Source organism: Diceros bicornis, chromosome 6 (assembly GCF_020826845.1).
Source record: "Diceros bicornis minor isolate mBicDic1 chromosome 6, mDicBic1.mat.cur, whole genome shotgun sequence".
NCBI lineage: Eukaryota > Metazoa > Chordata > Mammalia > Perissodactyla > Rhinocerotidae > Diceros > Diceros bicornis.
This window is the reverse complement of record NC_080745.1, coordinates 58,215,091-58,239,746: the sequence shown is the minus strand read 5'-3', so window position 1 is coordinate 58,239,746 and position 24,656 is coordinate 58,215,091. Positions and strand designations below refer to the sequence as shown.

General features: G+C 39.8%; 1 protein-coding gene across 4 annotated transcripts in view; it reads left to right on the top strand.

The window, feature by feature from the left end:
* The window catches only part of IDE (insulin degrading enzyme), a 108,496-nt gene extending 84,143 nt beyond the window's left edge, over positions 1-24,353 (top strand). For 3 of the 4 annotated variants that reach the window (XM_058543538.1, XM_058543535.1, XM_058543537.1), the window contains 10 exons: positions 2,153-2,263; positions 3,181-3,301; positions 6,668-6,759; positions 7,778-7,889; positions 10,468-10,635; positions 12,027-12,299; positions 14,113-14,174; positions 18,654-18,726; positions 19,460-19,527; positions 20,178-24,353. In XM_058543538.1, coding sequence (XP_058399521.1) covers positions 2,153-2,263; positions 3,181-3,301; positions 6,668-6,759; positions 7,778-7,889; positions 10,468-10,635; positions 12,027-12,299; positions 14,113-14,174; positions 18,654-18,726; positions 19,460-19,527; positions 20,178-20,273 — 1,176 coding nt within the window. In that variant the 3' untranslated portion in view covers positions 20,274-24,353. Of the gene's footprint in view, positions 1-134; positions 280-2,152; positions 2,264-3,180; positions 3,302-6,667; positions 6,760-7,777; positions 7,890-10,467; positions 10,636-12,026; positions 12,300-14,112; positions 14,175-18,653; positions 18,727-19,459; positions 19,528-20,177 lie in introns of all 4 variants that reach the window. The other variant, XM_058543536.1, reaches the window with a different exon arrangement.
* Positions 24,354-24,656: the final 303 nt, after the last annotated feature.

The window sequence follows — 24,656 nt, the reverse complement described above, 5'->3', positions numbered from 1 at the left end:
TAAGGTTGGCCTATACTATTTCCCTAGAAATTCAGATCATGAGGCTGCATATCCATACTCTTCGGTCATGTTTCTTCATTACCATGCCACTGCTTGAGGTATCAAAGCATTTCTTTTGTTTTTCTTTTTGTTAGTCGCTACATTTATGCTGATCCTCTCCATTGCAACATGACATACCTGTTTATCAGGTTATTGAAGGATGATTTAAAAGAGTATACATATGCAGCACGCCTCTCAGGTTTGAGCTATGGCATTGCATCAGGAATGAATGCAATACTTGTAAGTAAAATGAAAACCAAAGAAAAGGCGCCACACTGTTTAAGCATTATGTTAAGCTTGGGAAAACTATTAACTTCTGCATTTTTAAACAAGAAGATTGATGGTTTTTTCCTTGCACCTTTTTAATGAGTCAAGAACTCAAATTAGCGTTAGTTCCACTAATGAATGATTCAGTAGCATTTAGTGCATCTTGTGAACATGTATGTGTGCTACATTTATTTGCATGTTCCTCTGCTTGAAATGTTTAACATATTAATCCTGAAAGCATGTTGTTCTTTCCATGTATTTGAGTATATTAACATCAGTAAGTGAAAAATGTCCATAGTGATTGTGGTGCTTGAATTTTACTTATATATAAGCTTCCTTTATTTCTACTGATAGTAGGAGAATTCCTGTGTCCAAATACATCTGACATTTTCATTTAATTTATTTTGTCACACGCATCATTAACTGCTTTTAAGTGTGTTTTTAAATAAGCACTATTAAAAGTATCCTAAGAAATAACTAGATCCTTTCTCTTGAAACTGTTTCTGATATGTTTTCAAACTTATATCGCATTCCTGAATTAACATCCCTTTTATGGCACACATTCATCTTCACTTTTCTTGAAAAGATATTGTATGTTTTAGTAACAACTAAAATGAAAGCATGTGCTATGTACTCCTCTTTATAAATTTTTATACAAAAGATTTTAGGGTTTTAAAATTTTGTTTATTTTGCAATGACTTTTTTTCTTCACAGACGTAAATTTTCTCGTAGCTTTTGTTTAACGTATAAGAGTATATATAACCTAACCATTCTCAGAGTCCAAGGAAATTTGAAGCTCAGAAATAAAAATAAACTCCAAATAGAAAAGTAATAATCTGTTGTTTATTTTTCACTATTGAGTTTTAGTAGAATGTTACCATTCAAAAAAGTGATTTTTTTATTTGTGACAAAATGGGCTTTCTGCTAGTTGTCAGTCTAGTTCCCATGGCATGTGATGTGCTCTCCATGGCCATTGACCTTCACTCCTGCTGAGGTTCTTGCCTGTCATTTTCTATAAGGTAGAGGCTTTCATAGGCATTCTAGTTACATGTGTCCTCTACTGCTGTGGATGCCACCATGTGGACATATAGTAATAGGCATCCCCCGCTTTTCAAAATGTTATGCTTTCAGAGACTATTAAAGTAAATTATCCCCAGACAAAATCCTGGTGGTACAGACAGTGTGTCCTCACTACACATCTGTTTTGCCATTGGCTTTTGGTACATCAGCAGAACTCATCCAATAAGGAAGTAGGGAGATGTGTGGATCCTTATTGGGCAACACTAAATGAGAAAAGTGGCAAAATGCCATATAATACAAAATTGAGGCTGCCTAATTTCTCCAAAGATGATTTTTTAAATATTTAAATATAAACAACTTTGGGACATATCCAATAGTTTGCTAGATAATACTCCCCTGTGATTTTTACCTTGTTGCCACACCTATAAAAACCGTGAACCTACCATTCCTTAGAAATTCTTTTTGAAGATTAAACTTAAAAAACACATTCTGTAATTAATTTTGACTTAATGAGAGCTTGAATTTTGATGATCTTGTATGTGCTGCCATAGTTAGGCATCAGGTGAGTTTTCCTACTGTTGATTTTGTTTAGGAAAAGCAAAATTATACTTCTGGGTATTAGTAAATAAAGACAGTTAATGTTATTTTCCTGAATGTTAAACTATATTTATGGGAAGGTAAATTAATTGAATTTTTTGCTTCATTTTTATTTTAATACACCTGGTTTGGGGACTTTCTAAGTGTTTAAAAATCAAGCTTAAGGGGTTTATTTGGAAGTTGTTTCATGGTATTTTTGGACTTTTAATACTCTGAACTCTTTCTGTAGCTCTCGGTGAAAGGTTACAATGACAAGCAGCCAATTTTGCTGAAGAAGATTATTGAGAAAATGGCTACCTTTGAGATTGATGAAAAAAGATTTGAAATTATCAAAGAGGCAGTAAGTTTTCTGAACTCATTTTTGTAATTTTTTTTATTTGTAAGGTAACATTGCCATATTATGAACATTTTTGAAAAAGAGGAGAGGAGGAAAAGAAGCATTCATAACCCTGCAGCAATCATTTCACCCTGTCTTTGCTCAATCCTATACTTTACCTGGAAAGAAAGCTTGGGAGACTCTGGTGGACACCTGACCCCCTTCTCTGTAGGCCCCAAGAGCTAGGAAGTTTGCAGCACTGGCTTTCAGAGAGAAGCCTGAGGTAGACTGTTGGCTTTCAAGGACTCCTTGAGGGTTTCATCCAGCCTCCACTTCAGAAGAACACACAATTCTGCAGTCTGACGTCTGCCTACCACTAGAACCTTGTCACATGAGGGCAGACTGTTTAGGCTGGATGTATCTTCCACTTAAATTCAACTCACCGTTGGCCCAGTAATGGAAATATGAGATGGATAGCTACTTTAAAAGCCAAACTATGACTTTCATTTTGCACCAAAAGAAATTACCATCAGTTTTCAAATAAAGATCTGATGTTTTATATATATAAATGTACATGTTGCTTGCTTGTAGAGACTTTTGGAATGGCCTTGTGGTGTAGAAACAAAGGATGCCAAGAGATGGAGGCACTGAAAACTGGGGATAACTTTCTAAGGGATGAGAGATGTCCTGTAATGAAGGCACTTAAGACTACATGGCAGATGCTGGAGATAAAGCCTGGAAAAAGAACGAGCATGCCCTTTAGTTTAAGGATCAGAGAGGAGTAAGCCCCGTTCTAAGTTATCTAACTTCAAAAAGGAAAAAGAAGCAAATCATCCCAGTAACACATGATTAATGCAAAGTGAAGTTTGATTAAATCTGATCTTTTGAAATGGTTTTGAAAGGATTTATAAAATTAATCAATCCATGTCTCCCTCCACTAGTATATGCGATCTCTTAACAATTTCCGAGCTGAACAGCCTCACCAGCACGCCATGTACTACCTCCGCTTGCTGATGACTGAAGTGGCCTGGACGAAAGATGAATTAAAAGAAGCCCTGGATGGTGAGACTCTCTTTCTACTTATAAGCTAATGCCTTCTTCATTTTTCTCTAAAATCATTTTGGTTTATTGTGATATCTAGTGTTTATGCTTTTAATAACTTCTAGTTCTATTAAAGCCAGCTGTGCATACTTTTTATAAAAACAGTGGTGGCCTTTGAAGTGGCTTTTGTATTCAGGCAGTTTAGCCACATTTGCTGTTTTCAACCGGGACCCACAGCAGTTAGTTTTTAGTATTCACAGATTTCTGCAGATGACTAAATGTTTTGACCCCAAGCACTTACCTTATTAATATTGAAGCTTTCAGAATAGGAAAAAGGGGCTGAGCTTAAAAGGAGTGCTCAGGCATCTTTAGATCTGCTCAGTTAAAAACTGGAAAATGTGTAAAGCCTAAAGAGTCATCTTTTATTGTTTTTTTCCCCTAAAATCTTAAATCTAGTTTTCAGAGGTTTTGCTCTAAGTCCTAAATTCCTTGAGGGCAGTGATTATGCCTTCCTTTTATCCTCTTTATTTAGTATCTAGAATATTATGTCTTTGGTGTGTGTCTGATGAATGCCTATTGAATGGAATGAAATTACATTCAGCGTTGTTTTGTTGGAAAGAATGTAGACTGATATCACCCTTATTATTGTTCTTTTTCCCCACTTCTCAGCATTACTTTACCAATTAATCTTTCTTCCTACATGCCTAGCAATAAGAAAAAAGAATACTGTTGAATTTTTAGTGATCTTTTATGACAAGTGCTTACTTATGATGTAACACCATGCTTTTGATGTCTTCAGTGACTAATCAAGAGCAAAGTATTGAAACAAATTATTTTATTGGTTGCCTCAGGTGTTGGGTAGGCATATAGATTATAAAATTCATTAACTAGAAGAGATGCATTTTTAATCTGGACAGTTAATATACCTTTCTTTGCAAAATTGTTGTGAGTCACATCCAGTTAATAGCAAGAATTTTACCTTTTTAAAAAAGTATCACAGGGGCCAGCCCGGTGGCGTAACGGTTAAGTGCGTGTGCTCCGCTGTGGCGGCCCCGGGTTCGCAGGTTCAGATCCCAGTCTCGCACTGACACACTGCTTCTCAAGCCATGCTGTGGTGGCATCCACTATAAAAAGTGGAGGAAGGTGGGCACAGATGTTAACCCAGGGCCCATCTTCCTCAGCAAAAAGAGGAGGATTGGCAACGGATGTTAGCTCAGGGCTAATCTTCCTCACACACACACAAAAAAACATGCAATTGATTTTAAATATATTTTCAAGAAAGTGAACCTGCATTCAGCATAATCAAAAAGCAGAGGTTTTGGGGGTTGTTTTCCCCCTTTGTTGGATTCTGGGTCAGATGGTATGTGAATTTTAAGCAGAATAAGCTCTAAAGTATCTCCTAGGTGTGTGAAGCCTTCTTAAACTGTGTTTTATAAAGAGAAAGTTAACACTTTTCTGGTTGAAATTCTCTGCTCTATTAAATAAACATTGTTTTGATATATATACTCATACAATAAACCAGTAATGCCAACATGGTTTAATCTGGAGACAATCCAGTGTGAGAGCGTGGCCCCCCATGATTCTAAGTCAGCCAGCCATCCAGGTGCAGGGTAACAAGAAGCAAATTAACTGGATCTGACTCAGAGTTCAGTGTGGCCCAACAGCATTTACTGACTGCCTGCTGTGCACCAGGCCCTAGACTCCAGGTGCTTGAGATTAAAAAAAGGTCAGTTAGAGGGGATTTCTTAGGTCAAGGAGCGCCAGTCTAGTGGCAAAGCACAAATGTAAACAGATCATTTCAGTAGAGGCAAAGACAGTAAGTGTTGTGATAGAGGTCTGCAGAGGGGGCTGGGGGTGGCTAGTGAGGGAAGCTCCTGAGGCGGTGCAGTGGAGTGGAACGAGCATGCACTTTGAAATGTTAGACCCAAGATCAAATGCCAGCTCTGCAACTTACTAGCTTGATGACTTTGGACAGGAAACTTAAATTTTCTTAACTTCAGTTTTCTCATCTTTAAAATGGAAATAAAGTACATACTTTATAGTTTATAAGGTAACATCTGTAAAATGCCAGACCCATAGTAAGCACTTGTTAATTCCCCTCCCATGTCTCTCTTTAGATTTTAGTCTCTAATTTTAGCAGCCATTGTAGCAATTATTAGTATGGTGTCCTAAATGGAGAAAGGACAACTCTTCCTTATTGAAGAATTAAATCAATACATGTAAAAGAAGTGAGGGGACTAGAAAATCACTATTAGGATGCCATAGTAGTAATTGGTACAGGCAGTATCCGTCATTGGATGCTAAAATTAGTGGATATGGGGCTGGCCCAGTGGCGCAGTGCTTAAGTGCTCGCGCTCCGCTTCGGCGACCTGAGGTTTGCAGTTGCGGATCCCGGGCACGCACCGATGCACCGCTTGTCAAGCCATGCTATGGTGGCGTCCCATCCAAAGTAGAGGAAGATGGGCATGGATGTTAGCCCAGGGCCAATGTTCCTCAGCAAAAAAAGAGGAGGATTGGCATTGGATGTTAGCTCAGGGCTGATCTTCCTCACACACAAAAAAAGAAGTAAAACCTAATTAAAAAAATAATAATAATAAAATAAAATAAAATTAGTGGATAAAAGTTAAGAAAAAAAGAATATTGATATAGTCTCAAAGTATTTTCCCTCAAATAAATATTTATTAATTACAATGGGAAAAGTAGGCATTGATGGACAGGTGGCTTTTCCTAATTGCTCGTAGAGCATACATTAGTTACTCAATTTTAACCAAAAGATTAAAATAGTACACTCGCAGTAAAGACATCTGGCAGACACCACCTTAACCAAGCGATCAATGTCAGTGTCACCGTACTACAACATATCAACATCACGAACCTCTGGTGAGAAAGGCACTGAGAAAGGCAGGTTACCTCTGTGGTGTTCTTCCTAGTAACACATAAGCTCACTTATGAGAAAACACTAGAAAAACCCAAATAAAGAGCATTCTATAAAATAACTGAATAGTACTCTTCAAAAATCTTAAGGTCATGAAAGATAAGGAAGACCGAGGAACTGTCGCAGATTGGAGGAAACTGTAAGGACATATGACAACTAGATGCAAGGTGGAATCCTAGATTAGATCCTGGAACAGAAAAGGAATTTTAGTGAAAACACTGAAATCCAAATAAAATGTGTGTTTTAGTTAATAGTATGGTACCAGTGTTAATTTCTTAGTTTTGATCATTGTACCATGGTCATGAAAGATAGTAACATCAGGAAAAACTGGGTGAAGGGTCTACAGGAACTCTGTGCTGTATTTGCAACTCTTTTGTAAGTCTCAAATTATCTCAAAGTTTTTTATTAAAAAAATTCATAGGTAGAGCTTATTATTTCTTACACCTTCACAGATGTCACCCTTCCTCGCCTTAAGGCCTTCATACCTCAGCTCCTGTCACGGCTGCACATTGAAGCCCTTCTTCATGGAAACATAACAAAGCAGGTGGGTGGTTGGGCTTTTAGCAATCTTTTATGGATCAATACAAGAGACTTTTTTACCCTAGTCTAAGACTATTAGCCACCACAGTGTGATTATAAGTGCATTAGTGTTACTTAACCTTCTCTGCTCTATGGAGAAAGGTAGGAGAGGGTATAGGGGGAGTAGAATGATCTAGGTTACCTGTGGACCTACTTTCATGGCTGCCTCCTGTGCTGTTGCCTGCCTTGTGCAGTCATAGGAGGAAATGGGAATAATTATCCCCACTCCATGTAGGACAGCAGGACTGTGCAGTGGATAAGAGCACACAGTATGGAATCCCACAGCCTGAATTCAAATCCTGACTCTGCTACATACTAGATATGTAATCTTCTGAAAATGTGTTGACTTCTCTGTGCTCAGTTGCCTTATCTGTAAAATTAGAATTATAAGGGTTAAATTAAATAGTATAAGCCAAGTGTTTAGCCCATGGAAAGCACTCTGGGATTCCTATGGCAGTCTGTCTTAAGAGCCCACTCTCTCTACCACTCGTTATACTGCCTCCAAAACAGTATGCCCAAGGTCAGATGCTAATAAGTGGCAGAGACAGGATCCTTACCAAGGTCAGTTGTATTCAGAATAAAGCCTTATGCTCACTCACCTCCTTTGCTTTGCTATAACCCCAGGTGTCTGGTCAGACTCATTCACTTGAGGCCAACTTTCCATTACCAACACCTCTCCGGCTTTGGCAGTGCCTTTTTCCTGGCGTTGAGATCAGTGTTGATGATTGTCTGGGTCTCTGTTTCTCCTCACTACTACCGTATTGACTGTATTGCATATTGACAAATTGAATTTTTATCCATTTGAATAGGATCAAACGTATTTTAAGATTTAAAATTCATTTTTATGGTGAACTAGGCTAGTTTATTTTACAAGTATGTTATTTTCATATTGCATGGGCTGTCATCCAATATACTATTTTTATTTTCACAGACAAGATACATTTGTGTTTTTGTAATGTGCTACGGCCTTTCTTTTTCCACAGGCTGCATTAGGAATTATGCAGATGGTTGAAGATACCCTTATTGAACATGCTCATACGAAACCTCTCCTTCCAAGTCAGCTGGTTCGATATAGAGAAGTTCAGCTCCCTGACAGTAAGTTGAAATGTTATAACTTTGGTAATGGACACCTTTGACATAATATTGTGGGTGATTACAGATGGTTAAATTCACTTGGATGATAAGGTATAGTTTTATGGTAAAGATCTACTGGGATCCTCTGCTATTTATAGAAGTATGGTTAAAGATAGATAATTCTGCCAGAAAATTCTCTGTAGGTGGGCCAAAGAGGTGAAATTGGAGGTAGGCAATTATTTTGAAGAGAATGATACTGGACTTGACTGGTAATTGAGTGTAGAGGAGTTAGGAAGTACAAAAATCACAAATCTAAAGAAATGTTGACTGTGAAGCATGAAATAAAATTTATTTATAAAAAATGGAAACTAGGATAGTAATACCTGATTGGAAGCCCATAGGAGTCTTTGGCAGAAATAGTTTTAGGAAACTCACAGGTGTAGATAACGACATGTATTCATTACATGCAAATTTTATAAGAAATTAACATAAGGAATCAATATAATTAATATATTGGAGTTTGCAGTGCTGCCTTACTCTTGCATTAATGATAGTTTTTTTTGATATAAAACTTATTAAGCATTGTTTTCAGGACAGTTCAAAATTATCTTGTGGGAAGTATATTAAACCAGGGATGAGAAGCATTATTTTTTAGCCAAACTCAACTGTTGGCTGTTCCCCGTGTGTGCGTGGCCTGTACTTTTTTTTTCCAGTTGTTTCATCCTCCTGAAATAGTTCTTCCTCCCCATCCACCCCCTTCATCATGGACCTATGTCTACACCCTATTCATCCTTCCAGACCCATCTTATAAGCCACCTATTCCACTCAACTTTCTCTACAACTCCCAGCTAGAAGTAATCACGTCCTCTTCTGACCTCCCAGCACAGGTTTTCTGAACCTTCCCTTATTCAAGCTGCTTAGCACTTCTTTTCTTGCATTGGGTTTGAAGTGCTTCTCCATCTCTCTTGTTAGAAACATTTTTTAAGGCCGGGGTCTATTTCTAGCTCATTTGAGTAGCTACTAAAGCAACTCAGGCATATTAGTATTATGTTACCTCCAGAAATCTTTGTTGAATGCTCAAAGGTACCTTGAGCACGGCTCTGCTGCTCTGCACGGCCAGTCATCCCAGACCTGGTAATGGTTCCTTGCAAACTTGTGCTAGTTTGTTCCGCAGTCCCACTGCAGCGTGGTGGAGAGGAGAATCAGGATCTGCCGTTCAAAAGCTGTAGCTCTTGGTCATCAGGCAAAGTGAGGCCAGTCTAGAAACAAAATTTCAAAGTGAAATCTATCTTTCACACCTCTGTTATTGCTACACTTCCTGCTTTCTGTCTCCTCTCCTAGGGCCCTGTCTCTTTTGTCTCCCAAGCGCTCTTGAGAATTGCCCCATGCTCAAAAATAACTCAGTTCACATCCCACTCTCCAAATGCTAGATGTTAGGAAATCATTTTAATTTAGCCAACTGATCAGATGTGAATGTCTTAAATAGTCCTTCATTTAACTCTCCATGGAATAATATTTACAGTTTTAAAAGAAAAATTTCAGGCATTGCGAAGGAGGAGAGATTTTGGGATGTGTATGAAAAGGCTGGAAGTGTATGGGGTAGGGAGGTGGACTTACAGCCTGTGTTCCCCTCCTCTTCTGAGAAGAGAGAACTTAGTGCTGCCTGTGTATGATCAGAAAGTTTGACTGTTGGTCAAACTTGGACTTGGTCAGAAAAGTGAAATACAGCTTCAGGCATCTCTTCCTGCCTTTACTGTTGATGTCTAAATTGCCATCTATAAAAGTGAGCAAACATGTCATTACTAATGTCTGAGAAATCTTGTTTGTGAGTCTTATGCAGTACTAAATACTCAGTACTGTATATTTGCTCAGTCACACTTATTGCTCATGAAATAAAGTTATCAGATCATAAAGTGTGATCATCTGTTCATAACTTTGATGAAATATTTGATCGACGTGTCTAAGTTTTAGTCTTAGCTCTACACTGTTCCACTTTGTGTCCTTGGACAAGTAGCCTCGCTTCTCAGGGTCTTAGTTTTCTCATCTCTAAAGTGAGATGTTAGGCTCTGTTATCTCTAAGCATTGTACACATTTGTATAAATTTGTGAAATGACCTCTAGTGTGGATGTTGATAAACAATATTGGGAGTAGAATGCTAAATATAAATGCAGGATAAAGGCACAACTAGTAATTTTTAAAAATTGTTTTGTATTGTTATGAAAACATCAGTGGTATTTCTGTTGAGGTTCTTATATGTATTAGCTAGTTCTAATCTAGTAGATATACTACATTGTACATTTTATTAACTATGGATCTCATTTAGCATATTAATACTTAGCCATAAAATGGGTCTTTTTAAGTTCTTTCTCCTTTAAATTCAATGGGTGTTTATTGAGGGCGTACTAACTATAAATCACTGTATTAGGGTTCTCTCAGGTAAGTTAATTGAGTTGCACATTCTTAGTAAATTAATTGCAGTTTGGAATTGCTGGAAAACACCAACCAAATTGAACAACTTTAAAAAGCCTAACAAAACCTTGACTCTATTAAACCCTAAATAAGTTTTTGAACCTCTTGTTCTCTTTTTGAAACTTTTTAGGAGGATGGTTTGTTTATCAGCAGAGGAATGAAGTTCACAATAACTGTGGCATCGAGATATACTACCAAACAGACATGCAGAGCACCTCGGAGAATATGTTTCTAGAACTCTTCTGTCAGATCATCTCTGAGCCTTGCTTCAACACTCTGCGCACCAAGGAGCAGCTGGGTGAGAGGGAAGCGGGGGATAGCAGGAGACCATAGACCTTGAGGTACAGCTACTGTCCTCAGAAAACATTCTCCATGTGCACAGTCCTCTAGCATGGTGCTTCAGAAAGACTTGTGAAATCCTTGTTTGTGGGGAATCCACTTATAAAAGACAAGCAATTAATATCTTATGGACATTCAAGCAATTCTTAAGGAGATGACACTGTATTTACATTACGTACGTGACATTTTGAGTAGGAGGGGAGAAGATGCTAAGGGAAGACTGTTTATTTTGGGTGGCAATGTAGGAAGCAAGCTGTTCAGAGGAACTTAGATTCATTAAAGTTTGGGTTCCCTGAGGGCAAGGTATTATCTCTTATTGATATTTGTGTCCCAAGCCTGGAGCACTTAACGATAGAAGGTAATCAGTAAGTGTTTGTTGAGGAAGTGTTTCAGGCAGAGTTTTAGGCATTGTTAAAAGTCTTGGAGATCCTGGCAGATTTGATCAATGAGAAAAGAAAGAAGCCCCAGTAAGGACTAGGAAGAACCAATGAAAAAGGATTTGGTTTAGTCTCTCCAAAAACCTATCATTTTTTAAACAACCACCATGCTAGATGCTGGACGTTGAAAATGGATAAATTACGGATGGTCCTTCCCTTCAAGGAGCTCACAGTCTAATCAGGAAGGCAGACCTGTAAAGGAATAATTACAGTACAGTATGGTAAATGCTACTAAGAGTGTTCAAACTCTAAAGGCTATGCCGAAGTTAGTGACTTCCTCAGAAGTGGGACCCAAAGATACCACAGGTGTGAGAGGTGTGGTTCAGGGCAGAGCAGCTGAGGGAGGCAAGTCACGACCTCAGTTTAGAAAAGATGTTGAAGGGAGGTAGCGCGTGATCTCAGAAGACGACAGTGGATGTATGACTTTCAATTACTTGATCTCTAGAGATTTGCAGTCTAACTAGATTGGTCCAGGAATGGATTATCTAACAAGAAATGCAATAGTAGATGCAAGTTCACATAAGGAACTTTGATGTGAAAGGAAATAGAGCTAGGACAATGGTTAGGGATGAAAGTGAGCCCAGCATTTCATAGGGGTGGGAATAACTTGAACATAGATTGAAGGAGATTAACTAGCAGACAGTGAGGAGGTATGCGATGTGAGTTTGAAAGGTGAGTAGGGTTTTTTTTTTAAGAAGAAAGAGTTACCTCCAACTTTCTAACTACTCTTCAGAGAGCTCTTCTGCTCTGAACTTAGGAACTGAGGATATCTTAATTGCTCACATTTCTTTGGGATTGAATAATATAAAGCCCTAAAGTAGATTTTATTTGCTCTGACAGGATAATTTTTGAAAGATTGAAAGACCTGAGTCTCAAATGCCAAGGTCCTGACTGTCTGGTGTTTGTATTTCAGGCTATATTGTCTTCAGCGGGCCACGTCGAGCCAATGGCATACAGGGCTTACGATTTATCATCCAGTCGGAAAAGCCACCTCACTACCTGGAAAGCAGAGTGGAAGCTTTCTTAATTACCATGGAAAAGTCCATAGAGGATATGACAGAAGAGGCCTTCCAAAAACATATTCAAGCATTAGCGATTCGTCGCCTAGACAAACCAAAGAAACTGTCTGCTGAGTGTGCTAAATATTGGGGGGAAATCATCTCCCAACAATACAATTTTGACAGAGGTAAGGCACAATTCAGGCCCCAATATTTATGGCATATAAGTGTGACATTTGAGGACATCAAGGCCGTTCTACAAAATGGTATTCGTTGTGTAGATGATCTTCCAGTACTGATTTGGGAGGGGGTTGGGGGTAGCACTTCTAAAGAACCGTTACTTATTTATTTATTTATTTATTTTATTTTATTTTTTATTTATTTATTTTTCCCCCAAAGCCCCAGTAGATAGTTGTATGTCATAGCTGCACATCCTTCTAGTTGCTGTATGTGGGACACGGCCTCAGCATGGCCGGAGAAGCAGTGTGTCGGTGCGCGCCCGGGATCAGAACCCGGGCCGCCAGTAGCGGAGCGCGCACACCCAACGACTAAGCCACGGGGCCGGCCCAGAACCATTATTTAAATTAACAATTTCCTACTAGAAACTTGACCTTTTTTTTCTTCTGCAAAACTAGAGCTGAGTCTACCTGTATCTCATAATAATGTACTACTAATAAATCTGATTTCCCTTTTTATGTTCAATCAGTGTGTCCCTAAGACTCTGAGCACAGATATGTACATATCTACTTCCCTTAACAGTAAAAAATGGAAAATTTGCAGATTGAACTCTGTTGAGGCAAGTGCTGCCCTGGAGGCACAGGGATTCAAACATTTGCCTTTAGGAATCTCCAAAAATTCGTCAGTGCTTTTATTTATTTATTTATGTATGTATGTATTTATTTATTTAGTGAGGAAGATCGGCCCTGAGCTAACATCTGCCAGTCCTCCTCTTTTTTGCTGAGGAAGACTGGCCCTGGGCTAACATCCATGCCCATCTTCCTCCACTTTATATGGGACGCTGTCACAGCATGGCTTAATAAGCGGTGCGTCGGTGCGCACCCGGGATCCGAACCGGCAAAGCCGGGCCGCTTCCCTGGAGCACGTGCACTTAACCGCTTGCGCCGCGGGGCCAGCCCCTGTCAGTGCTTTTATATTTGGGAGAACTGTGCTCCCTGAAGTCTGCTGCTTAGCTTTCTTTCACCTTTCTTCTAGAGCAGAGATTAACAATGGAGTGCACTAAGCTACGCCAGAGATCAGGGGCGTTGGGTGGTGTTCTCATTCTGGCAGCAGCAAGCTGAAGACTTTGGCCAAGTCTCATTTTTGGGCCTCAGTTTCCTTACTTTTTCTACTAGTTGGATTCACTATTAATGATAATAATACCTACCATTTATTGAACATTTACCATGTGCCCGCATCATGTTATTGTCGTAAAGTCATGTGTTGCTTAACGACAGGGATACCTTCTGAAAAACGTGTCGTTAGGCGATTTCACAATTTCATCATTATGCCAACATTATAGTGTGTACTTACGCAAAGTTAGATGGTACACCTACTACACACCTAGGCTATATGGTACTAATCTTATGGGACCATTGTCGTATGTGCAGTGCATCATTGACCAAAACATCATTATATGGCACATGACTGTATATCATTTTCCTTAGTTCTCATTACAGCCCCATGAAGTAGTTGTTATTACCAATTTCTAGATGAGGAAACTGAGGCTCAGAAAAGTTGAAGAGACTAGCCCAAGATGCAACAACTCCTAAATAAAGAGCCAAGATATGAACCCAGACTGACCTGACTCCAGGGCCAAGGCTCCTATCCATTGCACTACATCCTCTTACCTTTACTTGAAATTATTCCCTTACTACTTACAGGAGCAGATGATCACTTAAAAATATGGATACTTAAGAGCGTTGGAGTCTTTGTCTTCGGTATAGTATTGTAGGCTACTTAAAATGGAAATATTGGTAAATTGTTGTTTGATTACTTTTTCAGATAATACAGAAGTTGCATATTTAAAGACACTTACCAAGGAAGATATCATCAAATTCTACAAGGTAAGTTGAATTTGTATATTTAGATTTTGACTGATAAGGAAATATTTTATTTGTTGTGTTATTGCCTCTTTGTACCCATTCAGGCAGGATTTAGGAAGGCATTTTTATGGATTTAAGTATTTTTGACACATATTACCGTTAGAAAAATTAGAGACAATTCATATTGAACCCAGTACTGTTTTCCTTTCCCTCTGGACCAAGGACTGTGACGGCCCTTCCAAATCCACCTCTTTGGGCTACTTTTCGGTTTCTTCTCTCTGTTCCCCTCGCACCCCCCACTCTGTTTCCCCCCCGCCCCCAACCCACAAAGAATGTTGCTAAGCTTGTTTGGTGGGAAGGAAGAGCAAAGAAAACAAATAGAACTTGAGAATTAGATTATTTTCCAGTCTCTGACAACTATAAATTAATTGTGTTCACCCATTTAGGTGCCACTGTGGCTGCTTTTTTAAATAACTGGTTACTCACATTTGAACTGCATTCAGAGATCTTATGAGTTTTGATTGACTGTGCTCACTGAGAAAGTTTATCAAGAGAAACGAGAGGCACCGCAATTAAAGTTTTCCCAGTACAGCTTTCAGCGATTTGCACCATGTAAATTTTCCCCACCAGTAACAGAATTCTAAGAAGAGTAGCAAAAATTTTAAGTGGGTATATAATGTGTAATAAGCATGCTAAGTGCAGAAATTAAAAATTTATGCTGCAATAGAGTTGTACTTAAAGTGTTATATGTATTCTTTGTAATATATTGGGGCCTCTGACTTGTGTAAAATACTTTTATGCATATTTTGCAGGACAAGGAGCAAAATTATACTCTGTAATTACCATAGTGCCTTACCCTATCTAGTGTTCTAGTCGCTTCTCCTGGTTCATATCTGATTTATTACATGCCACTTCTTTGGTCAGGAACTCAGTCCTGCCCTGTGCTAACATCTCTTTGGGAGAGATATCGTCTATTTATGGTGTCATTTTTTTAGGGATATGTTATAGCTGCCAGTACAAGAGTCAGTCCTTGCAATTCTCATTAGAATGATCTGTGGAATTAGTTGTACAGTGAAGGCTAATCACATTTTTCTTTTGTATTAGAGATTCCAGTACCCATTTAATTCACCACTGTTGGTGCTGTCTGGGAGAGTAAGGAAAAGGAAATAGTCCCTGACTGAAGGTGCTGATAGTGTCCTAGAGGACAATGGTGATCTTGCACTGTTTACGAGTTACTCACACTTCTTCCTCTCAAACCTCTGCAAAACGACGAGGCGGCTGTTCTCTGTGTATGCAAACAAGTATTAATATAGCTGGTAACACCTTAGCAATAAGAACAGGAAGACGAGGGGCCAGCCCGGTGGCCTAGCAGTTGGGTTCGCACGCTCCACTTCAGCGGCTCAGGGATTGCTGGTTCGGATCCTGGGCGCGGACCTGCACACTGCTCCTCAGGCCATGCTGAGGTGGCATCCCACGCAGAGCAACTGGAAGGACGTACAGCCATGACTTACAACTATCTACTGGGGCAATGGGGAGAAAAAAGGGAAAAAGGAGGAAGATTGGGACAGATGTTGGCTCAGGGGCAATCTTGCTCAAAAAAAAGGAAGACCGTAATGGTTTTAGTTTCAAATTTTGACAGTAGAAGCCAGTATTTTGTACCTTTTGAGCAATGAGGTTTGAGACATTTTGACTGTAGAAATGGATGGCTGGACAAATGAGCATTTTCATTGCCTCATGGCTCCCTTTGCATTGTGTGGAGGAAGACAAGAGTCTTACCTCAACTACTCTTGCTCTTTTGCAGTAATAGTCTTTAAAAACGTGTATATTTTGAGAAGGAGAGAGGCTATGAATGTGTGGGGGCCAGGGATATTTGAGAAATCTCTGTACCTTCCACTCAATTTTGCCGTGAACCTAAAACTGCTTTAAAAAATACAATCTATTAAAATATGTGTGTGTGTATAAAAATACCTACATATTTTTAAAATATATATATATAAAACAAAATTCTGATCTGAAATATACCCCCAGGTAGACTTTGTGTACATGAAGAGAGAGCTACAATAGGACGGTGAGGGGCAGAGTCAGGTATGGGAGCGATGCTCAGGACGCATGTCCATGCCCAGTGTTCACTTGTCCAGGGTGCCCTGCGTAGAGCTGCCACCCTCCGTGATCTCAGCTTTTCCGAATGTTCTTGCACCTGTGGGCGGCAGCAGGAGCACATGTGGGTACTCTGAATTCAGAGCCGGGGCACAGCCCCGTCACCCAACTAGCTAGCTCTGTGACCTCGTTACTTAAGCTAACTTAAGCTTCTAAGCCTCCGTTTTCTTATTTACAAAATAAAGATTAATTGGAGTATTAATTGAAATGAGCTATGTAAAGTGATTGGCACCTAGTAGGATTTAAGGTGCCAACACCTTAAATTTGTTGTCTCTATTGTTGTTAGCTCTTTATTAGTAATACTCAATCCCAGAGTTTTTAAATGTTTTAATCAGAATGCTTTAAATCAGAATATGTTTTCCTCCCTGATGTTATAAAATAAGTTTTAGTTGTATTTATTTACTCCTTAAGACGGTTTGCTTTGTGAGGTTAGGTACATGTTCTTAATTGCCTACAAAAGAGGATGACCATGTTCAGCTCTTTTTGGTTTCTAAGACATTCATTCTAAGGCATTATTAGTGATGTGTGTTCAAAAAGAATGATGCCCTAATAAAATTTAAGTGTATTGTTTCCAGAAGAAATGAAGATTTGACTTTCCTTCCACAAATTCTCTTATTCATTTGAAATTCAAAGTAGTACCAGTTATTGACTGTGAAAATAGCAGTTACAAGACTGAATCTTTCTTGTCTTAAAAAATGGGAGTATTTTTTACCAAGCTTAAGCTAAATCTAGAACAGCATTTCCCTAGTTGTGTTCCATGCTACACGAGTGTTCTACAATATATTAATAGGGATACCTAGAAAAAAGAGTTTCATGACCATATACGTTTGGGAGTGATACACTCTTTTCCCATTCTTGGAGAATCACAGAGTGTGTTAGCATTTTAAAAGATCTAAGAAGCCCCACAGTAAAGACTTCTTTAGCCCAGTATTTGTTTAATTTTGATTAATCAAAAATTTCCTAAACTGATTTCACCAAGGACCCTTTTTTTGCACAGAATACCAATAAATATCTCCTGGGACTCCAGTGTCCCTTAGAATACAGTTTGCAAGAAAATGCAGTTGGTAGATTGGTTGGTTGGTTTTCAGAAAAATGAGGATTGTCCAAAGTTGGTCAGGAAATTGAGAACAGTCTGAAACTGAAGAGGGTGTTCTGCTGTGTACTGATACAGGTTGATAAGAGGGCAATGAAGATTTGGGTGAAAAGGGATCAAGAATAGATCTTTGGAAGCAAACTTTTTTTACTACAATAGGTAAGATGCTCTCAGATGAGGTACTACATGTTACTGGAGGCATACCTGGGCTGAGCTCCTGAAAGAGGCTGGAGAGGCCAGAGCAGGACTATGGGAGAATCTGGGCTGTTCTGCCAGCTGGAGGGAGCCATGGTCAAGTTTGCTGTGCAACATCAGGAGGGCTTCCATTGCAGCTGCACAGAACCAGGCTTATAGTAACTGCTATAGTTGGTTTAGCTTTGCTGATGATCTCTCCCTCTGAGGAGACAAAACATTACTTCTGGCTGAGGGATCGGGGGAAGCTTCATCACCTTCTGTGTTTTCCCTTTCGAAATGACAGATAGAGGTGCAGCATTAAGGAAAAGGTGATCCCCGCAGGATCCCTCTGCCAACCTACCACTCCTGGTATATTCATGTTAGTAACTAAGGGGAATCCCTCAGAGCAACATGGTGGAATGGAGAGAACAAGCAGACCTCACTTGTGACACTGTCCTCTATGAGCTGTGTGACTCCAGCAAGTCATTATACCTCTCTGGATTTTACAGTCAGTGTCTCTAAAATAGGAAACATGATGCTTAGCTTACAGAGAATCAAGTGAGCTAACATAGGAGAGTGCCTGATGTAAGGCAGGATGCAATAAACATTAGTTTCCTTCTCTTTTGGTAGATGAGGAACCACAGCAGTGTGCTGGTGCAGAATCTCAGAAGGTTCTTAGAGGAGCAGGCAGTGTGGTCATCCCTTGACTGAGCCCAGGCCATTGTCTCTGCAGACATTGAAGATCACTAGGTGCAGCCGTGCACCACACCCTGATGAATGCTAGGCTAGGTGTCTAATCCCAGACCAGGTACTTATTAGCCATAGGATTTTGAGCACATCACTTAATCTCCTTGGACTCAGTTTTCCCATCTGTAAAATGGGGTTAAGGATAATTCTTGCCAACCTTACCTAATCTTTGTAGAGTTTAAATGAAATACTGTAAGTGAGGGGAAAGAAAGGGATGCATCTTTTCTGTTTCTGCTATGTGACAGCTGATTCTTCATAGTTGGAAGAGAGTGCCTCATTTTAAGTTCCTTAGTGGGCAAAAGGGTGACCTTGCTATTCTTTCTGCCCAGGAAATGTTGGCCGTAGATGCTCCGAGGAGACATAAGGTATCCGTCCATGTTCTTGCCAGAGAAATGGATTCTTGTAAGTATTGAATATTGACTTACTTTTAAGTGTATTTTTAAGCACATGGTAGCTGTCCCTTGCCATAGCCACATCCCTTATAGGGCACCAGAAAGTAAAGAGGTGCAGAAGGAGAGCTAACTGGAGACAAGGTCTGCTCTATTGAGCAAAAATAAGGGGAAAAGGGAAATGAGGCAGTGAAGGAGAGAACCAATGCCAGATGGCACAGTGCCAAGCTGGTCACCGCTCTATAAGAAAACACAGCTAGTTGCTGGTAGGATATCTCCAAGAAAGCTGTATGGAACCACTGCACATGGGGAGGAAGGGTAAGCAGTTTATCTGCTCAGGGCTTCCTAGCTTTTGTCTCTTGACTGGCCAACGTTTGCCCCACGACCATAAACTCTGCTGGCCTTCTGGGTTGTTTTACTGGGCCCTTCTGGGTATCCAGAGCCTCAGGGTCCAGTGAGGTCAGACCTGGGCACCAAAGCTGCTGCAGCCAAGGTTTTATAACCATAGTAACACCACGAACCATCACTGGGAACACTTGGGGTAGGAGGCGAGACAGGCAATCAAGGCCTTGGGGATCTTGATCCTTCTCAGATCCTCTTAGGATCTGAGAAGTCCGTGAACTGGGCCTGGTACAGGTTTTGAATGAGCTGAGTTGGGTTTTGATTTTTCTTTTTTTCTTTTGAAAGTTGCTCTTGTGTGCTAGTGTCGATGAGTACAAAGCATTAAACCTTTCATTTTCTTATAGGTCCTGTGGTTGGCGAGTTCCCATGTCAAAATGATATAAATTTGTCACAAGCACCAGCCTTGCCACAAGTAAGAAATGTAAATGTTATGTTGGATTGCACTGTCAGAGCACTTCCTACTTAAAAGGAGCTGGTCATCAGGACACATGAGACCTAGAGGTTTCGGGTCACAAGTGTTTGAGCCTTGACTTTAGGTCTCCCTGCAAGTCCAGGTCGCCATTCTTTCTGACAGCTCCCAGTGGTCAGAGAGACTCAGCCTCTGCCCTCGTCTGCCTTTACCTCTAGGCAAACAGTTGTGTTACTCAGCAACGACTCATCTCCAGCCACATTTGTCCCCAGACCCTTCCAGAATGCCTGCATATTTTAATCATCAGGCAAGGCTGGCATTTACTTGCAGGAGGAGGAAACTATGAGCATAACCAGGCCCTTGCTGGGGGGGCACACCAGCCTCTGCCATTCTTGGTGCTGAGCCCTTGGTATGCCAGCCCTGTGTGCCCAGAGGAAAGCCAAGGATCTTCCTTCTGGTCCACAGTCACCCTGGGGACACTCACCAGAGGTTTGCATAGACCCTCTGGCCCTACTGATCCAGGCAGAAAGATCAGTAGATCATAATATATGGTGTAGAAACTTGTGTGTGTGCAAAAAAAAAAAAAGCGTTGACGTCCTGTTCAGTCTGCTTTTTAGGCTAAATATACTAAGAGAAAACTTTTTTCTTTGCAGCCTGAAGTGATTCAGAACATGACGGAGTTCAAGCGTGGTTTGCCACTGTTTCCCCTTGTGAAACCACATATTAACTTCATGGCTGCAAAACTCTGAAGATTCTCCATGGGTGGCAAAGTGCAAGTGGATGCATTCCTGAGTCTTCCAGGGGCTAAGAAAACAATCTTGGCCACTTTAATAGTTTCTCATTCACTATTAGAGAGACAAACAGAAAAAAAGAAGTTTGTCAAATGTCACTATGTAGAAATATTAAAAATCCAAAGTAATTAAATTACAGGATCTTATAGATGTAGAATATTTTTAAAATACATGCCTCTTAAATATTTTAAAATTTTTCTTTTTGTTACTAAGAGAAATTTCCCTTATATAACAGTACTTAAAATGATGAATGATGTTCCTATAGAATCTTCCTTCCTTATTCTGTAAAATAGTCACTTGTCAGAAGAAAATATGTTAGCTTTTTTCTAAAAGCCTCTTAGGTTGACAGAAAAGGCTTCAAAACATTTAGAAAGGTAATAACTTTTTAAAAATTGATCCTCAAATTTGCTTTCTACTTGATGGTTTCATGTAAATCAGTGGAGAACATTACATCTGGCAGATAACGAACAAAGCAATGTCATTTTCTTTTATTAGTGAAATTGCTGATTATATAAGGCATGGTTTTAATCTTTTTATAAAATTTGAACATGTTTTTTATTCGAACTAGTAAAATGCTGGAAAACCCTAGAACACCCTACTTATTTACAGTGCTAGAAATACAGACTTAGCTTTACATCAATTTTGTCCCAAACTGAATTTCTCAGGATTTCTGTGATTTGTTTCTTTCTGATTGAATTATATTGACATTCTTGTTGTTCATAGTTGGTTTGCAGTGTCCCATTAGTTTTACTTTTTCCCATGAACATGTTGCTGTATTTATTTAACAAGTACAAATAGGGTCACCTTAGAGCCCACTGAGTGTGCAACATGCCTTTCCAGCATCAGCTATTATAAACACCTGTAACTTTTACTACCGTGAAATTGCAGTCAGTATATGAAACAAAATATTTGCCCCATTACGAATTTAAAAGGCAACAAGTACAAAGTCGCCTTTTTGGAGGTATAAAAAATAAAGCCTTGGATTCTTAAATAGTGTGATCTCCATAAGACTCTCAAGTCCCTTTTTGCTACCACTCTAATATTGCCTTAAGTGTTATTTTTTGAATAGATAAATATAAACATACAAACACACAGATGATGACTGGAGTAGACTTTTAAAAAATATTTTTTTCATGAGATACTATTTTAGGAGAAATTGTTATTGTGGATTTAACAGCTGTTTTGAAATATTTACTGTTATTAAAACTTCAAGAGAAATTGTGACTATACTTCCACATCCGGCACTAGGAGCAGTAAGTGGCCCTGTTGTGCACTAACTCAGGCAAAGTAAAGAATGGCGTTTTCAAATGATGTTTTGCCTGCATATGAGTTGATTTGCCAGGACTTCTTTCCGTAGTCATGTCTTTTCACATCTTAAATTTTCACATCTTTTCAAATAATCTAAATTTGGGGCAAGAATGATATAATCACAGCTGTGGAGGCTGCTTTCGAAAGCGGGTCTCCGTTCCTACTGTCAGATAGATGTGGTGCTGTAACTGTCTTTCTATCCCTACCTTCAAGAGCTTCCTTGTATGAAGCCTGTCTTTGTCCCTCAGAGGTGCGTGAGTCATCACTTCCTTCTGGTTTTATGCATTTGTAGACTATGCAGCTTTTCATCAGACTGCAAATATATATGAGAGGGATGTAAAATTACTCCTGAGTGTTGAAATCCACCACTGTAAGAGTAAATAATCCCCCTACCTTTTCTGTGGGAAATTATGTGCTATTGAGTAACTTTTAGCTCTTTTTTAAAAATGGGTGAAATTTAACAGTGTCATTTTTATGAGAAAGTCACATGAAGAAATCCGAAAGGGATCCCATGTAGTCTTCCCGGAACCTGTGATTGTCGTTCAGTGTGCTCCAGCACTGTCTGGTCTCCAGACTGGATCGAGAGCTCCTGTCGGATCACTCAGGCACACTAAGGGATTCGTTCAGGCGGGTCCAAGCTGCAGTCCATGAGCAATAACAGACCACCCCGGATCCTGCTGTCTACGCAATGCTTAGGAAATGAGATTTGTGAGACAAATGAAGTGTTTAGTTACTGTGACTTTTTTAAAAAGTCTTCTTTTTGACCAGTTGATGTGGAAGAGAGAGCATGTGACACAGCCAGTGTGGTGGAGTGCTAGGGTAATCCTGTTTACAATAAATCTCCTGAATTTAACCTCTGGAGTTTGCATTTGTATTATTTTTACAGTTTCAGTGGCCAATCCTCAACCTACCTCTCAACATCCCAATTTGACAGTGTTTCTCGCTTTCATTATTCCTAATGCAGAAAGCAGTGATTGTTCTTTTTAAGTGTATCTGGGTAACAGTGATTTAGTCAAATAAATGGGTCAGTTTCACACTCTTATGAGTGGATCACTTTTGTAAAACAGGAATCTCAGTGTAAGAGGCTGAACACCTTCTTGCTGTGAGTATTGTCACTGACCCCAAACCCAGAAAGATGTGTCCCTGGCATTACAGGGAGGGAAAAACAAAGGATAGAAAAACAAAAGGTTTCTCTCCTCTACGGCTAGTCTTGGCATCTTCTTGCCACATCTCCAGCAGCAGATTAGGCAGCTATCTTGTTCAGTCCCTGGCTTCTAACTCTCTGTCAATCTTTCTACTTATGTGATTGCCAGCTGGCTCAGACAGGCATTTCAAGAGGAAATCTGCTTGTCCCTCAGTTTCCAGCCTAGGATAAAGGTCCAGCCCACATGGTCAGGTGCTCAGGGGTGAGCAGCCCCATCCAGAGGCCCAAAGCAACCCCAGGCTTATGGCTTGGGACAGTTTTCCCCTCTCTCGCAGTGCATGGAGGGAGTCATCTCATCCCCTTCTCATAATCTCTAATACAGCTTCTCAGGATGTCTATGGTGAAAACCAGGGATTCTCACATACTTATCTCCCTTTTGTAAGGGTGGTCCCTGCCCTCCTAATCCTTCCCTGGCAGGGCCTCTGACCAGTTGGCTCCTGGGTCCCTCGTATTCTGTGCTGCCTATTGAATGAAGTTCGCTTGTTGTCCTTGTCAATTTGAACATTGTACACCCCCCTGGTTTCTTGTGGCAGAACTTATTGGTAGTACTGCATTGCTACTTTTCTCACCCAAGTCCAACTCTTCATAGATACTATAGCATTTTGGACGGGTCATACCCTACATTAACATTAACATTATAAAGCACTTTATAGATTACAGACCACCCTCACAGACATCTTCCACAATAATCTTTTGACATGGGAGGACGAAGATTAAAATTATATCATCCCAGGTTTTCAGAGGTGAAAATAGGCTCGGAAAGACTGAACAGTCTTCCAGGATTGTGCAGGAAGCACAGACTCAAACTTCTACTTGGATCTTTAAACCCTAGATTTTGTTGTTCCATGTGGATTTCCTGTAATAGCTACCAAGTCCACGATGTGCTTGTGGAACAAAGTAGAAAGAGTGTTGCTTTTACATTTGTGTGAAACTTTACCTTTTTCACATGCACCATCTTACTGAGTCTCCCAACTTTTGCCTATTTTGGATGGAGTGAGATCAGATCTCGGAGTCAATGCACCTCTCCTCCAGTCCGCTGTTGTGTCCACTCTGCTGGGCTACCTTGTGGCCAGTTACCACACTGCCTGCAGGATCTCCCTCCCTGTTGGGGTTAATCCAGACCCATGCCTCCTGTCCTGCTAAAACCCTGAATCCATGCAAGCTTTTCTTCCTGTTGCCCCTGGAGTGATAGATTATCTGGAATCCTTCAAAAAATTCAGACGAGCAGTGTGAAGAAGAGTCAAGATCATCTGTGACCCCACCACTCTGAGACAACCACATCTGCATTATGTTTCTTTGTAGTCTTTGTCCTATGTATATAGAATAGGGTCATATATTCAGTGTTGCAACTTTTTCCTTCAATAGTATATACTGAGAATTTTCCACATGGATACTCTTGAAAAAAGGTGATTTTTTATTGTTGTTGGGTGTTTGGTGTCATACTGTAGTTTTTTTATTGAATCCTCTTTGTGGGATGTTTAGGGTGTTTTCAAACTTCTATGTGTGATAAAACTCTTTGTGCAGAGTATGTGTGTGATTTTCTGATTATTTCTTTAAATTGCGGGGTTATGAAATATATGATTTAACTTTTGATTTTGAAAAATTTTAAATCTACAGAAAAGTTGTAAAATTAGTACAGTGAATTCCCGTATACCCTTCACCTTGTATTCACCAATTGAATGATGTTTTCTGTATACTGCCCCCACCCTCTCACTCTCAGTAGGTTGCAGATGTCGTGACTCCTTACCCCTACATACTTCATCAAGTATCTCCTAATAACAAAGTCAGTGTGTAAGGAATTGGGCCTCACCCAAAGGGAGGTCTGGCCT